This window comes from Onychomys torridus, chromosome 5 (genome assembly GCF_903995425.1).
Source record: "Onychomys torridus chromosome 5, mOncTor1.1, whole genome shotgun sequence".
Taxonomy (NCBI): Eukaryota; Metazoa; Chordata; class Mammalia; order Rodentia; family Cricetidae; genus Onychomys; species Onychomys torridus.
The window spans coordinates 82517447-82535282 of NC_050447.1; the positions used below are offsets into that span (position 1 = coordinate 82517447).

Genomic DNA, 17836 nt, shown 5'->3' on the forward strand with positions numbered 1-17836 from the left:
TGTAGGGACCTCCACTAGGGTGGCAGTGAGGGTGACCCCTCAAAAAAACCACCCTATCCTTTTGTAGTGTCAGATAGAGACTGGTATGTTGGAAGCGACACCCCTCCTTCTGGAAAAGCTTCAAAATAGGAGAATGGCAGAGAGCTAGACCCTTCATTGACCCAGAAGTCCAATGTCCCCACAGACACTTGTCTGTCTCCTCTCTGAGTGCATCTGTGGGGAATGCCTACCTCCAGGTATTCTTCTTTCCTTGTCTCTACTGAGAGCTAAGGTAGACATGTGGAAAGGCCGTGATTTCCACCTGAATGTCAGTGAGGGAAGGTACACTTCTCTTTGTCTGGTTCTAAGGACACAGCAGCAAGGGCCTCCCATCTTATTCCTGTGTTTTGTGTCTGGGTTATCCCCCCCCATAGAGGTTCAGAATGGCTGAAAATGGGGAGGATGGAATCAGGTGGGGGCACCCACAACCAGGAAGAACTAAAGTGGGGTTACTATGTTCTGAAATTCTGGTGACTGGTGCTCTTGGGATGAATCAAGGTTGTCTGACCACCCTCCCAATCTTTTGGCAGGCTCTGCTTCCACCGGGCCTTGGGGATGAAGACTGCCGGTATCTTGGCCCTGATTATTAGCCTCAGCATAGTTGCAGAATCTAAACTCTACACTCGATGTAAACTGGCAAAAATATTTGTGAAGGCTGGCCTGGACAATTACGGGGGATTTAGCCTTGGAAACTGTGAGACCCCCCTCCCCTGACTCCTGTCTCGTTCTAATTTTGAGTGTGGGTGTCTGCTAGGAAGTACAGCAGATCCACTCCATGTTTCCAGCTGGCGGTCTCCAGCCTGGCCAAGCTCTCCTCCCGTCGGAGATGGCTGCTAGCTCTTCCCGTGCTCTCCCACACTGCTCACGCTCGCCCTTCTCTCCTTCTCCTCCTGGTCCTTGGTTTCTCGTGGCTGGAGTCCAGTGCTCATAACCACAGGGAGGGAAAGGAACAGTGATGCCAGCCATCCCAGTGTGTGGAGAAGTCTAGGCTTCCCTGTTTAAGGCTCAGCTACCCGCTGCTGGGCAGGCTCTGGTTGACACCCCTGCTCCTGTACACACACCCATGTCCTGCTGCTGTTTCTCACTTGTGTGTGCATCCTTCCCAAAGGTCTGCTGGGAGGAGGCCAGTGGGGAGCATGTCTAAAGAAATTCACTTCAATAGATCAGGCTGAGATAAAGGACTGTGGTCCCCTTAGGTCTTTCTCTCCCCATATAGGGATCTGCATGGCATACTATGAGAGCCGTTACAACACCTCAGTCCAGACTCTCCTGGATGACGGAACCGTTGACTATGGCATTTTTCAGATAAACAGTTATACGTGGTGCAGAAGTGAGAGATTACGGCAGAAGAATCACTGCCACGTTGCTTGCTCAGGTACTGATTCTGATTATCCCAGTTCTCCATCCTCGGGGGCAAAGATCAGAACCTAGATCAGGAGACACGCCTGCGTCTGCTTTAGTGCAGAGTTTAAGTGCACAAGGAAGTCTGCGTCTGAGCCAGCAGGTGACTCGGTAGCATGTGTGCAAATGTCTTATTCCTCGTAGGGTGGTTTTTAGTAAGCCCTCCATGAAAACAGGCTCGAACCAGTGACCTAGGTCTTTTCATGAATTGAAACATTTCAATTTTCAACAGGAATGGGAAGCATCCCTTGCCAAGTGCATACCAGACCTGATGTTCTTCCTGCACAGAATTCAGTATTTCTGTGTGTGGATTAAGACGTATGGGCTTGATTTCCATTTCCTAGAGTAGAAATTAAACCAGGATTGACTTCCTGCTCTCTGCTTCTGTTACTCAAGGGGCACATGTGTGATCAGGATTGAGAGCAGAAAATAAAACAAAACAAAAACCACAGTAGGCATGAGCTCTGCTTCACCAAGCCTTACCCAGTGAACAAGAGAGGGTGTGCGGGCACAAAAGCTAACTCGATGGCTGACCAGGAGGGCATCGATTGACTGGGGTCCAGGGGAAAATGATAGTTTAAGGAATTCCAGGGCTGGGAATCTAGCTCATTGGCATATGGTGTTTGTCTGTCATGTTGGAGACCCTAAGGCCAATCACCCCATCAAAAATAGGGGGGGGGGGGAGGTTCCTGAAAAACTCTGACTAAGGACATGGAAGACATACAGGACCTGAGAATCAAGAAGAGTCGTTCTAGGCAAAGCAAAAAGCAAAAAAGAAGAAGGAGGAGGAGGAGGAGGAGGAGGAGGAGGAGGAGGAGGAGGAGGAGGAGGAGAAGGAGAAGAAGAAGAAGAAGAAGAAGAAGAAGAAGAAGAAGAAGAAGAAGAAGAAGAAGAAGAAGGGGATATAGTAAGGTTTAAGGGCAGGGGAGTACTGAGCCATTTTTCCTATGGGGAAGGAAAGAAAACCTAAGAATCATAGGAAAGGCTAGAAACTTCTGGTTGAGGAGTTGGTGGCAGCCAGGCCACGGGTTAGGCTAAGAAGCTGGCCTTGATTTCTGCTTGCAGTGGGGGACAGGCATGGTCAGTCAGTAGAGCACTGGTTATAAAGGACTGAGTTGGGGCTGGAGAGATGGCTCAGAGGTTAAGAGCACTGGCTGCTCTTCCAGAGGTCCTGAGTTCAATTCCCAGCAACCACATGGTGGCTCACAACCATCTGTAATGAGATCTGGTGCCCTCTTCTGTATACATAACAAATAAATAAATCTTTAAAACAAAAGCAAAAACAAAACAAAACAAGGACTGATTTGCAAGAATGGCATGAAGAAGGTCAAAGAGGATGCCACCTAAGTGTCACTGTAGTGAGAGGCAAGTCATCAGTGGTGCTCACGGGGGAGGGGCTGGAGAAGAGGAGGCAGAGCTATGGAGCAGGCAGGAGAGGTGGGTAAAGATGGTAGTGTCCTTCTTCTTAGTTTATTCACTGACGTGTCCCCAGTACCTAAAACATTATCTGGCCACTATTGGTGCTCAATAAATATCCACTTATTAAAGACATGAATGGAAAGAATGAAGGACAGGGTTGAAGTCAGTCAGAATATACTCTGGGCCAAATTCTTTGGGAGCAGAAAATAAACTGTTTTAATTGATCTTTGCTTCATCATTAACTTGATTGCTTTAAGAAACAGCTAGAGAGCCAGACGGTAGTGGCACATGCCTTTAATCCCAGCACTGGGGAGGCAGAGCCAGGAGGATCTCTGTGAGTTCGAGGCCAGCCTGGGCTATCATGTGAGATCCAGGACAGGTGCAAAGCTGCACAGAGAAACCCTGTCTCTGTGTAGAAAAGAAACAGCTAGAGCACTGATGAGACAGATCTCTGGGCGTGTCTGTAAGGGTGTCTGTAAGGGTGTCTGTAAGGGTGTCTGTCTGTAAGGGTGTTTAATGAGTTTAACTGAGGAAGAAAGACATGCCCTAAATGTGGCCAGCGCCCTTCCGTGGATGGAATAAAAAGAGTGAAAGGAACCAGGCCTACTGGTGTACACCTTTGATCCCAGCACTCAGGAAGCAGGTGGATCTCTGTGAGTTCAAAGCCAGCCTAGTGTATATAGTGAGTTCCCAGACAGCCAAAGCTAAAAAGTGAGACTGTCACAAAACAAAAACAAACAAAAAACCAACCAACCAACCAACCAACCAACCAACCAACCAAATAAATAAGAATATGAAACAAAAGAAAGAAAGGAAGAAAAAGCAAAGGAAAAAAGTGGGAGTGAAAGGAGAAGAGGGTTGAGCAGCAGCATTCATCTGTCTCTGCTTTTGTACTGGGGACACAATGGGGACCATCTGCCCCATGTGCCCCATGTTCCCACTGCCATCCATGCCTTTCCCGCCATGATGGACTGCTTCCCCTCAAAACCCTTTTCCTTTATTTACTTTGCCTCATAACAAGAAAAGCATCTAATACACCATTCCATCCCTTAAACCAATGAGCAAAAGAGGTTTCAAAATTGTGACTACAAATGCTGAGTTTGAGCAAGAAAGATCATACGGGACAGAATGATTGGGCCCAGTCTAAGCGTGTGAATCTGTGGAGGTAGAGCCTTGTTCACCTGAGGTCACAGGGAGGCAGATACAGAAAGAGAGGTGAAGATTAGACACTCAACCAACGTTGCTGGCTTGGAGAGTGGTGAGGGAGACATGGGCCACGCAATGTGGGCGGCCTGCAGAAGCTAGAGATGGCTCCCATCTTATATCAAACCATCAAACATCTACCTCAGTCCTACAGTCAGAGGGGACCGAATGTTACCCAAACACAAACAAGCAAGGAAACAGGTTCTCCCCTAGACCATTCACAAAGGAAAACATGTTGCCCTTTCACACAACTATAAGAACAGCTGGTGCTGTCAATGCCATGATGTTTGTGGTAATTGGGGGGGGGGGGCAGAAATAGAAAACTAATACACCTCACCCCTACTGGACCACCATTGTATTCACTGGGAGTCACTGATGAAGCTAGAACAAGGCATGTTGTAGGAAAAAGGAGAACAAAACAGAGAAAGAATTCTGGTGATTTAGCAACTGAGGGCAGAAAGGAAAGCTTAAAGGATTAGAGAAGGAAAACACTGTGAGGGCATCTCTAATAGCAGCACAGGAGAAAGACAGAGAACAGAAGTATGGCCAAGAAAATGAACGGTATTGCGAACTACAAGGATATGATACCTGACAGAAGAGAGGAAAGATGCAGAGCCCTTTACTGAAATTCAAATTTCCACCCATAGCACCACATACACCAAAAAAAACTCCAAACTAAAGAACAGGACTCCAGCACCTAAGACCTCCCATGTGACTCACATAATGGAGGCTCATACTCAGGCACATCCTTCCAAAACTCACTAGGAAAATGAATGTATGTGGTCCATACAAAAGATTAAGCAAGGAGTGAGCAATATAAAATTTCTCAACTGCAACACTGGTAGCAGAAGAAAGAGTAACTATGTGTTCAAAATTCTGAAGAAGAAAAATTTCCAATAGAAATTCCTTTATTAGTCAAATTGTCAATACATTTTGAGTATATCATGAGGACATTTTTAGACAAGTTGCTAAAAAGTAAAAACTTCACTGTAGTTGGAGACCTTTAAGGTGGAAACTTGAGCCGTTGGGCGCCATTTGTAGCTGCAGACCTTCTCTCCACCCCTCATCCCCACCCTCCCCCTCCTAACCCCCACCCCGCCAAGCCCTGTTAGTCCCACAGCCCACTTATAAAATAAACACACAGATGCTTATATTATTTAAACTGCTTGGCCATTTGCTCAGATCTACCATTGTCTAGCTCTTACTCTTATATTCAGCCCATTTTTATTAATCTATACTTTGCCACATGGCTCGTGGCTTACTGGTACCTTTTATCTGCCTTGTCATGGCGGCCACTGGCAGTGTCCCCTTTCCCCTTCCTCTCTTTTCAATTCTCCTCTCTGTTAGTCCTGCCTATACTTCCTGCCTGGCTACTGGCCAGTGTTTTATTTATACATAGTGATATCCACAGCGCTTCACCTTTTATATCACTTGGTGTTCTGACTTCCCAGAAAACTCAAAGTTGAAAATTAAGGGGGAAATGTAAATGTTTTGTTAGTTCTTTGAGAATATCATAGTTTATTTTGATAATATCCTTCTCTTACCCCAACTCCTCCAGATCCACCCTCTCCATCTTCCCCTCCAAACACACTCAACTTTGAGCTTTTGCTTCCCCCAACTTCTTTCATTTTTTTCTCAAAAGAGTCCAGTCTGTGTTGCCCAACTAGTCTTAGAAGTGGAGTCTACAGTGTGGTTGATGTGCCAGGAGTTACATCATTAAGGAAAACAGACTCTCCCAACAGATATCAAATGCCAGGAATTTCTTATCTCCTGGTGATAGTTCATTTCCACCTCCCCCTTTCCATGATGGGATTTTTTTTCTACCTGAGTTTGCACGGTATTACGAATGTTGTCGCAACCACTATAAGTAGTTCATATGTATGTGACTTGCTGTGTCTGGACAAGTGTCCCCTTTAAGTTATCTATCACCTCTGGCTCTTAAAGACTTTCTGATCCCTCTTCTGTGAAGATTCTAAGACTTGCATGGAGGGGTGTGACATGGATATCCCATTGAGGACTGAGTACTATAATTTCTCATCTCTTCATGTTTACCAGTTAAAGATCTTAATATTAATTGTCATCTGCTACAAAAGGAAGCTTCTCTGATGAGGGCTGAGTGAAGTTCTCATCTATGAGCATAGGAACAAGCTATTAGGAAACATTTATACTATGTCCATTTAGCACAATAATAGTATTGGGTTCTCTCTAGGGCCTATAGCATATCTAGCCATAGATTCTCAGCCATGTCAACAGTGCCAGGAATGGGTTCTATCTACAGAGCAGGCCTTAGGTCCCATCAGAAAATGATTGGTTACTACCAATGGGCATATCTTGTTAGGCTGGTCATTATTGAAGACTGAAGGATGAGCTTTAGATTTCTCTTCTCCTCCAAAAGCATACATAACACCTTCCAGCAATCCAGGAAAAATTTAATAGATCTATTAATGAATGAATGATCTTTCTTTTGGGAAACAGTGAGGATGGTAAAGTGGACAACTGGGAACAGTAGGCACTACCATCACCTGATCCAAAGCAGAATGAAAACAGGGCTGTGACCAGTTCCCACTGAAGACTATGAGGAGGAGACATGACCTTTCTGGGGGACACAGATGTGTCAAGTGACATGGAGAAAAATCTGGAGGGAAATAATCCCAAACTCACTGTCCTCCCTCCCTCCCTTCCTTACTGGTGTTCACTCTTACATAAGCCTCCAGAAGTCAGAGGACATGGAAATCCAGTGGTGGCTTCTCTGCAGATGTGCTTCCCAGTGCACAGAGCACAGTGAAGACAGGTATAGAGGAAGGCTCTAGCACAGTTGCCATATCATTTTCTCATAGCACCATTAGGGGGAGATTTTTCACAAGAGGAAAAATTAAAGCAAGAAAAAAAAAGACACAAATCAGGAAAACAAAGAAGGCATAAATCCAGTAACCAGGAACTCAGCAGAGGAGAAAGGCCAAGGGAATGCTGGGCATGGACCAGGGAGGCTAATCTATATGGCTTCCAGACTGAAAAATTTATCTTTGCTCTCCAGGACGTAGTTTGTCTCCATGGCAAACAAGTATTTGAAGAAAGCTTGGGTGCTCTGTAGTTATAGCTGAATGTTCAGAAAATGTCCCTTATGTATTCTTTTGTCTGAGTTCTTTCTGTACATTCTTCAATTAGTGGATATCGTATCATAGTTTTTCTTCTCTCTCTCTCTCTCTCTCTCTCTCTCTCTCTCTCTCTCTCTCTCTCTCTCTTTGAGCTGAGAATTGAACCCAGGGCCTCAAGTGCTCTACCACTGAGCTAAATGCCCAACCCCTTGTTTCTTCTTTCTAACAGACGAGTTTCTGAAGCTCCGTTATGAGATGCGTGCATATTGATGATGGTGGTCTTCTCAGTGGGTTAGCCCTGCTTCCACTAGTGTCCTCTACCTCCCCTTAACCAGGGTACCATCTCTTACACAGACACCATGTCATAGTGTGATTGTAACTGCAGCTTCCTCTGGGAAGAATCTACCCTGTCAGTTTCCTTGTATTCTTTCGCTTTTAACTCATCTATGTCTGGGCACTAAAGGTGAGAACATAGTTAGCATTTGCGTCCATTCTGGCAATCACATATTTGTGTTAAGTGATTGAATCAAGGTCAGCAATTGCTTTTCTGAAAGGCCACATAGCAAATATTTTATTTAGGCTTTGCTGGCCATATGGTTTCTGTTGCAGTTACTAAACTATAATGTAGTGTGAAAACAGCCACAAAAATATGTAAATGACTCGGCTTGGCTGTTTTCCAATAAAACTTTATTTAAAAACAAGGGTGGAGGCAGAGATGGAAATGTCGGCAAAATGCTTGTTATGCAAATACGAACATCTGAGTTTGCATCCCCACAACCAACATAAAAAACCTGATTCAGTGGGTATAATCCCGGTGATGGGAGCGGGAGACGGGGAATAGAAGAGGATCCTGGGGGCCTGCATGGCCACCACTCTAGCCAATCAGTGAGCTCCAGTTTCAGTGAGAAACTATGTCTCAAAAAAATAAGATAGGAAGTGTCAGAAGACCCCACAATGTCACCTTCTGGACAGCATAGGCATGCATGTTTGTTATCTCTGGTTTAAATGGGATCCTTGCTTCACAGCATTCGATCTCAGGACTCGATTTCATTTCGGCATGTGGTGCACCTCAGTAGGAATTTTACTGTTTTCACTTTAAATAGTTACCTGGCAGACCACTTTATAACAGAGACATCTTTCACTTCATGTTACACATACTCCATCTTCAGCACTTACTCTTCATTCCTTGGATGGAGTCCTTTGGCCCGGCAGCTAAGGAATATTCATTCTCATTTAGCCTAAATAATTTCCTTCAACTGTTTCTGGTTTTGTGGTAGAGGCCTAACAAGCGTGCCCAGCTTTCTTTGTCTGAGAGTGACTCTATTTCATTTTCGTTCTTGAGAGAGTTTATGTATAAGTAAGAAATAAATAAATTTCTGCATAGTACACGTACAGGAACAAAGTGTCTCAAGCATGAAAATGTGTGTATAAATAATATGCATTTCTATGTATACATGAAGTCCTAGATGGAAAGGAAACATTTTGATCCTTCTTGGGCATGCTTCTCCTTCTAGATTCCGACTTGAACATGCCCAGTGTTCTCTCAGCACTCAATGACTTCCTCCTCTGATATGTTATATTTTTCAGTATTTTCCATTAATTCTTCAAATTCTGTCATCAAAATCTCTGATCTTTTCCCCTGAAGTGTATAATCTATCAAACTCGAGTCTAATATCTTCTATCTAGTGGTAGGAAATTATTTTATACTCCATCTCACATCATATTTTTCTGTTTGCGTTGACCATTTGGTTCTTATTATGGTTTACGTATCAACACCTCTTTTTCTATGTAATAGTTTTCTTGGCTACTAGCTAGTGTGCTTAAGTAGCCTTGTGGGTGTCTGGCTTGTTGTTCCCATAAGGAAGGAGTGTTGGACATTGACAAGCAGCTGAATTTATCTTTAAATACCATGACAGAGTTCTAGACTAGTTTATGGTGTAGCTAGTTCATCCTCTATCAAAATATGTCTCTCCTGGCACCTGTTTGGAATGCCCTAGAACAATGGTTCTCAACCTTCCTAATGCTGTGACCCTTTAATACAGTTCCTCATGTTGTGGTGATCCCCAACCATAAAATCATTATCATTGCTACTTCATAACTGTAATTTTGTCACTGTTATGGATCATAATGTGTAAATATATAACATGCAGGATGTCTGATATGTAACCCCTATGAAAGAGTTGTTCAGGATGCCCCCTCCCTGCCAGCCAAGGGTTTGCCCTAGAGGTTCAGTGAGGTCTCTTCATCCTGAGTAGCAAAAAATAGGGTAAGTTTCCAAACCTGTAGAACCCTGCTGTTGTCCAGCTCCAGAGCATTTATTCCTGCCTGGCCCAGGGAGTCAGACACTTGGCTCATCCAGATTATTTCAGGTGTACTCTGCCTTTCAGACAGTCTCCACAAATTCCTGCTCCAGAGCTTCTGACCCATCTCAATTTTCACCTACCTATTCTTCTCTGAGCAAAAAGTCATGGCAATCACAGGCTCTATGCCTCTGTTTCTTCTCTTAAAGGCCAACATGGTACCATCAGGTGTCCAACATCTGAAAAGAAACTTTTCATGTATTTTTTCCTATGTTTCCAGCTGTTGACAGCAGGAAAAAAAATTCTTCTCACTATCACAGATATGCTTGACTTGATACATACATTATTCAGTTAATACTGTTCCAATGTAAGTCCAGTTAAGGAGCCGGGCGATGGTGGCACACGCCTGTAATCCCAGCACTCGGGAGGCAGAGGCAAGTGGATCTCTGTGAGTTCGAGGCCAGCCTGGTCTACAGAGCTAGTCCAGGACAGGCTCCAAAGCTACAGAGAAACCCTGTCTCGAAAAACCACAAATCAATCAATCAATCAATCAATGAAATAATTCCAGTTAAGGAAGTCTTGGGAAATGCAGGATAATCCTTGTGTAGGAAGTGGAAGTGTCAGTGGTCGATGGTTAAACACTAAAGAACATTCATATCTGTTTCTGCTTCAGCTAGAGATGGAGGGCTGGGATTGTGGCCCAGTGATCGAGTGCTTGCTTGGCATACACAGGACCCTGGGCTCCATCCCTAGGATGGAATTTTCAGAAACAGCTTTAAAATAGAAAATAGGATGTTGGCTTTATACCCTAACCAGCCTTCAGTGACTGGTAGGCCTCAGTCTTGGGCCAGAAAGACTGTAATTGGGAACAATGTCCTTCTGTCCCATGTGCTATATGGAAGTAGGGACATTTATTATGAAATCCTAGAAATGAGTTGGCATTCGGTATCTTCATGAGGTATATGATCTTACATCTATGTACAGTATGGACTTCATGCCACTTCAGAAATTATTCAGTCTGTTTGATTTCAAAACTGTATTCCTAAAACCCTTTCTTCCTTTCTTCAAACTACTCAGAATTTATTTTAATGTATTTGTTGTGGTTTAAATGTGTTCCCCCAAAGTTTATGTGTTAGAAACAATACCAAATTTCTGTGACTGGTATTTTGAAGTGGGGTGTTTGGAAAACAGTTCAGGTTAGATGACAGAGGAAGAATGGGGACCCTATCTTGACATTAGTGACTTTATAGGATGGGGAGGGAGGCTGGAGTGAGCATGCTTCCTGTCTTCCAATAACGCCCTCTGGCACATGACTTCACCAGCGGATCTCCCAGCAACATGCACTAAACAAAATTCTCTTATTTATAAATTATTTAGTCCCAGATATTTTGCTAAGGCACCAGAAGACTAAGTAAATACTCATATATGTAAATTAGACACACACGCATATGCATGCATACATAAACACACACACTACTTATGAATTTCCTGATATAATGGTAATCTTCTTCTAAAACACAGGGTTTGCTAATGAGAGACGGTTACAGAAAACGTGATTGCCTATATCTCCATATAATGTAGTCCATGTACATTAATCTTATTCCTCATCAGCTGAGCATCTGAGTTGGCCTTTGTTACTTCAGAGAAGAAAAAGAGATGTAAACCAGGACCATGGAGGTTGTAATTACTCAGAGGGATGCAGGGGGAGGCACAGGGACTCTGACATGTGCTAACTGAAAACAAGAACTACTCTGGGTACCAACTGCTGCTGGTTTCCGTTGTGGAGTGTAGAGTAAACTATTCCACTGTATATTGTTTCCGAGGAACTGGTCCTATTCTTGTTTGACTAGACAGAATTGTCCATTTAAGATAAATTGGGCAGAAACAATTATTGGCAAGAATCCTTCTGAAAAGCCTGCTGCCTCCCCAATTTCTGCCCCTCTGCTGCCCCTCTGTGGTGATTTCACTGTTTCAATGTCTCAACTCTGCATCTGGTTCCTCTTTGGCCCCAGGCTTCCTAAGCACTAAGCTAATCCAGTCATTTTCAAGAGACTTTTTCTTATTATTGTATTGATTTCCTGTCATCCAGGCTGGGCTCCAACTTACTATACAGTTCAGGCTGGTCTTGAACTCATAACCTTCTTGCCTCTATCTCCCAAGAGCTAGAGTTACAGTCATGCACCACCACCACTCAGCTCTGAGTAGCACTTTTGAAACACCCTAACCAGGCTGACAAACAGCTTCCCCTGTGGTGCCTCTTTCCTAGCTTACACCATCTGATCCTGCTGTGTAGCTGGAAGTTTTTCTGTGTCCTGGCAGTTGGGACAAACCTCTCACCCACAGTCCGGCAACCTTTTTCACACAGAGGTTTATATTAATTATAACTGCTTAGTCATTAGCTCAGGCTTATTACTGACTAGCTCTTACACTTAAATTAACCCATGATTCTTATTTTTGTTTAGCCATATGGCTTGGTACCTTTTTTCAGTTCTGCCTTGTCATCTTGCTTCCTCTGTGTCTGGCCTGTGATTACTGACTCAGCCTTCCTCTTCCCAGAATTCTCCTTGTTTATCCCACCTATACTTCCTGCCTGGCTACTGGCCAATCAATATTTTATTGAGCAACCACTCAGAGCAACACATGTTCACAGCATAGAGAACGACATCCCACAGCCCTGCTGTGAGTGAATGAGTCCTATTCAGGCTTCAAACTGTTTTCCCAAGACTGAATCTTGCCCTGGCACATATGCATGGGATAGACTTCTGTCATAGAACAATGGAACATGGCAGCTTCCTCTTCACATTATGTAATGCTCCCTCCCCGTCCCTTGAGACAACACCAATGTCACTTGCTCTAGGATCTAATCCTAGCCTCTTCCAAACACAGGCCCATTTACTGGGCATGGGGCCTCAGTTTATAGGAACAATTATGGCACCCACTAAAACAAATGTTCTGAGGATGGATGGGGGTTTTCATGAAGATATTTACTGTATGCCCGATACAGTAATGAATAGCTCTTATAGATATATGTGTCTCCAGAAGCAAGATGTCCAAGCTGCCATAGCTCTGCTGCTCCTGGTGACCCTAAACTAGATGTAAGAGTTTGTACACTCTACCTTAGCTGCTCCTGCCTCACCTCAATCCTGGCTCCGGTTTTCTTTCTGTTGTGGTTCTTCTTCTTTTTTTTTTTTTTCTTGTGAAATGGTAGTTTGTTTTAAATCAAAATCAAAATAAACCACATTTTGAATAAATTTGCCTACAGGAAATGTCACAACCTTAATCTTCTAAGAAAAGTACTACAACTAAAAGTAAACCAGCACACTGAAGGAAAAATTTCACTTCTAGCAAATTTACGAACAATTCCCTATTGTGATATTTTATTAAAATGTGACATTTCAAGCCGTTTCTTCTTTCTGGTTGTTGTTTTGTTTTGTTTTTGTTTTTTTCTGACAGAATAAATGCATTTCTATTGTAAAATGTTAGAGGATAAACACCTCAGTTTCAAAGCATTGACAATCACATCTTAGAGCTAATTCTCATTAAGCACCATCGAGTGCATAGTCTCTTCAAAAGCTGTCCAATAAATAGACTGATGGGAGAGCCACCAGATGGCAATGCACTTGAAATCTAGCTAGACAATAGAGAGGCTAAGGCTTTAGATGCATTTAATGTTAATTAACTTTACTGTGTATTATCTTTTCCAGCTTTATTTAAGTATAATTCACAAAAACCCTATGTAAAGTGTGTATACAATGTGATGGTTTCAGATCCATTTGTATTGTGAAGTGATTTCTGCACTCAGCTAGTGGGACATTCATAGTTACCGAATAGTGTGTGTGTGTGTGTGTGTGTGTGTGTGTGTGTGTGTGTGTGTTATATGTGTGTGATATGTATGCAGTATATGGGGGAGTGGTGCATATATGATGTTTGTGTGTGGTATGTATACGTGTGTGGGTATGGGTGTGTGTGTGTGTGTGTGTGTGTGTGTGTGTGTGTGTGGTGTATATGTGGTGGAGGTGTGTGGAATGGGGTGGTATATGACGTGGAGAGAGTGTGTATTATAGGTGAGGCATGTGTATGAGGTGTGTGTTGTATATGTGGTATGGTATTTGTATGGCATCTGTGTGTTATATGTGTGTGTGCATAGTGTGTTTATGGTATGTATGTGGTGTATGTGTTGGATTGTGGGGGGGTGGTATGTGGGTGTGTATAATGTGTGGTATATGGTGTGTGATACAGTATTAACTACATAATCATTATGCTGTACCCTGGACCTCCAGAAGAACCTTGCAGCTTTGTTCTGCAAGTTTGTACTGTGACCAAATACCTCCTTGCTTCCCCAACTCCCAGACTCTAGAAGCCACCATTCTGTCCTCAGGTCTGCACCTGGAGAACCCACCTTGTTGGAGGAGTGATGTTAGACTTTTCATATTTGTTTGATGTTTTCTGTCATGTTTATGTCAAGGAGGTTTGGAAACCACTTCCAGGCAAGCAGGAAAAACCACTGACAATCAAGGATTACCCTTCCACCGGGAGACTTTGACAAAAAGAATGGGGCAGTTAGCTCACGACTTCACATTTCTTCACATGATAAACATTCTTTTAGTGTATAAACTGGAAAATGACAATAGATCGTTTAATCTTTACTGATAGAGATGGCATAGATGTCAAAGTGATCTAAGTACAGAAAAAAAAAATGCTACCCTGCCTTACATGTGTATTTCTACAGGACAGTAAAAATGGCTCCATGGTTAAGAGCTCCTGATGCTCTTCCAGAGGCCCCTGAGCTTGGTTCCCAGCATCCAAATCAGGCAGCTCACAACTACCTATAGCTCCAGCTTCCAAGGATCTGACACCCCATTCTGGCCTCTGCAGATACATGCACACACACACACACACACACACACACACACACACACACACACATGCCATAAATAATTTTTAAAATTTTTTTATGCTTCCCACTATCTTTTAAATGCAATTCTCCAAACTTTTCAGAACTGTATTATTCTCAGGTAGCCCAAGAGTGAGGATGGTCTTAAAAACAAAAGCTGTATTATTGGTAAAGAGATTCATGTTTCTCTGTAGGGAAAAATCTCAACTCTCTGAGCCCCTTCCAGAAGAGCACAGAAGCTCTGGTGTAAGGGGCCCCTCAGACAGCAAAAGCCCCAGCTAACCCTCACATCTTTCTTTACAGCCTTGATCACCGATGACCTCACAGATGCCATTCTCTGTGCCAAGAAAATTGTTAAAGAGACACAAGGGATGAACTATTGGTGAGTGTTTCTGTGGGAGACTCAAGCTGACCTGCATGGGACCTACTGTGTGTCTATTCATAGTGGCTAGGGTGGACATGGAAAACCGACATCTGAAGTAGTCCAGACGAGGGAATTTGAGTAGTTTACATTCACCCCCACGAAAGTGAGAGTCCAGAGCAACACAGCACAAGGGACAAGTATGGGAAAAGTCTTAATGTCATGTGAAGGAAAGGGGTCTATCTATCACCACACCAGGGGGCAGGGAGCCTGACTTTGCTCTAAATTTGTGTGAGATTTAGAGGCTGCAACACTATCTGGTGGAGAAAGGTAATTAATAAACAGCAATAAGGATGAGATGCCCAAGTCTGTAAATGACAACTAGCAGGGTCACCTCTGAGCAACCTCCTTTCATCTCTATGGCTGTATTTCTAAAGAGTCCTGCTAATTGGGTTTACCCATTTGGTAGTTCAGAGCTGGAGCTCTCCATGATCCATCCTTACAAAAGTAATTTGCTTGTTGGTGAGGCAAATAGTGACTAGGAGGAAATGGGGTGAGGGAGGAAGGACAGAGAAAGGCTTTAGTGAGACGGAGGGATGGAAACTTTAGCTGTCTGAAGCAGGTTAACCACTGAACACCCCTCCAGAGGTTACACCGAAGGTCACTTGTGGTGGCATGCCTCCTCTTGCTGTCTCTACACCCATCTCCTCCTCAGGCAGGGTTGGAAGAAACACTGTGAGGGCAAGGACTTGTCTGAGTGGAAGAAAGGCTGCGAGGTCTCCTGATCTGGAGCAAGTGCGAGAATGCTCTGCTGTGACTTCCCAGATTTGTAATGAGTATGTATCCCTTCTCCACACAGTATCCCTTCTCAGAGCTGGAGAGGGAATCCAAGCTGTGTTTAAAGGAAATAAATATTTCCGTTTATATGTCTTCACTTTCTCCTGGCTTGAGTTCAGTGATGTCACAATAACTTGATGCTGTTGAGACCTGGGAAAATCATCTCTGGAATGTTTAAGAGAATAAACTTTTCTTCTTTGCTGTAAAGGTCCTTAAGTATGTAGCCCTGAGATGTCTGCTCACTCGAAAATGAGGCTTTTGAAGGTCAAAAGATGCACTTGGTAAGGAATCTTAAGAAGGCTGCTACCCAGTTTGCCAACCCTTACATCCCCAAGAGTGTGTGGCCATTCTTTCTAGTCAGGGTACGCTCAGCACTTCCTGGGATGGATGCTGCTGAAGAGGACGCTCCTGCATCCTGGGTGGAATCCTAATGGCAGCTCTAGTGGAATAAAAAGATAAATCACAGTTCTTAGCACCAACATCTAGAGCCGTGGTTTTGAACTTGTGGGTCACAACCCCTTTGTGCATCACATATCAAGTATGTAGCAAAATTATTGGTGAAGTAACAATGAAATAGTTTTACTGTTGTTGGGGGTCACCACAACTTGAGGAACTGTATTAAAGGGTCATAACTTTAGGCAGGCTGAGAACCGCAAGTGTTAGTTTCAAAAGAAACTCCAGGCAAATGCCTATTGGTGGTGGTGTCTATTAGCATATCAAAGTGTATGCTGGCTTCCAGGCTCCCTCAGCATTGTAAATACCTGTTGCAGAGTCCCTAGCTCTTCACACCCTGCACCCCCTTACCCTAAGCATTAACTCACAGGCTTCCCTTCCCCTAACTTCTCATTCCTATATAACCCTATCATTTAAGCACAGTCATATCCTCATTTTATACAGTGACAAAATTGTTTTCATCTCAAGACGTGCAGAATGGATTAGAACCTGGAACCTGAGGACCACATGAAAGGAGTCTATACCAAGCTGCAGTGGCCCAGGGACATCAATCCAGGAGATATTTCCAGGATGGCTCTGCTGGAGATGGCCATGGCTCCCTCTCCTGATGCTCAGAGCAGAATGGCTCTGCCTGGGGGATTCATGTCCAGTTTCCTGTACATCTTTCTATCCCACTGGGCCACAGTTGGTTGAAGCTTTGGTTCAACCTGCTTTGCTCTAAAATTGAGGTGGAAGCTATAGGCTCTTGGTGAGCGCAATATGATGCAGACCTTACTAAATCGAGGTTTGCTTGGAGAAACGGTTACGGAGCAATAAGCCTCCATTAGAAAAAGTCCCCCAGACTGATGAACACTGTCCTAACACCTACAGAACGCTTCAGTGTTTCCCTGTTGCCACTGCCCAGCCTTGACTGTTGCTCACTTTATACCCACTAGCTTAACTTGCATCTTTAATCTTTGAAATATCATAACAGCTGCTTGTCAAAGACTATGCATCAATATTGTCACAACTTAACAAGCATCGTAAACCATGGGAGAAAAGCTTTTGGAACACATTTAAGAATTGACAAATAGTTCTATAAGATGAGTTGAGGAAAAACTAAAAAAAAAAAAAAAAAAAAAAAAAGTAGACTCCATTAAGGTCCACTAAATCATTAAGGTCCACTAAATCATTAAGGTCCACTAAATCAATAACCTGTGCCTATGGAAGTCCATAAATATGTATTTTCCCTGCTATTGCCCAGTCATCCATCTGTCCTGCAGGCCTCGTTTTCAGCGGAGCCTCCTCCTTCATTAAAAACCAGTGGCACCAAGTTAATGAGTGAGGTTGGCACAGACCTGGCGCCAGCCATCAATGGCCAGGGGAAAGAAAAAAAACAATCCTCAAAGTTCAAGATAATGGGACGCTTGCTGGCGCTATGTGATTGATCTTTTTTTTTTTTGCAAAACTCATAAAATTTCCAAGCATGCAATCTCACTATTTTCCTCCCAAAATGTTTTATTTATTCAGTATTTCTATAAATACTAATTTGGGATAAAAATATAATTTTCCATAATTAATGCCTCAGAAATGCAAGAGGAAATGATTACTTCTATTCTTAGGTTATCTTTATTTGACAAAAGAGTCACAGTGAGGTAGCCACCCTCATTCCTTCCCTGCGTGCGGTTTCCATGACACCCGGAAGCAGACTTTCTTCTTTATTTTCCTCACGACTGACGTATCAGCAAGCCTACCAGATGCACTGAGCAGATGGTTAATATTAGGGGTGTGTTATGAGCACACTTTTTCCCCCTCTGGGGACTGGTTCTTGAGAAACCCCTCCCCCAGGCTCTCC

The 17836-nt window shown here is 43.5% G+C and overlaps 1 protein-coding gene across 1 annotated transcript; it reads left to right on the forward strand.

The window, feature by feature from the left end:
• The first annotated feature begins 588 nt into the window (after nt 1–588).
• LOC118583487 (lysozyme-like protein 1) lies at nt 589–15497 on the forward strand. The gene is made up of 4 exons (XM_036186852.1): nt 589–733; nt 1256–1414; nt 14655–14733; nt 15428–15497. Exons 1-4 carry the CDS (start codon nt 595–597, stop codon nt 15495–15497), a joined length of 447 nt encoding a protein of 148 aa, XP_036042745.1. The 5' UTR covers nt 589–594.
• Nucleotides 15498–17836: the final 2339 nt, after the last annotated feature.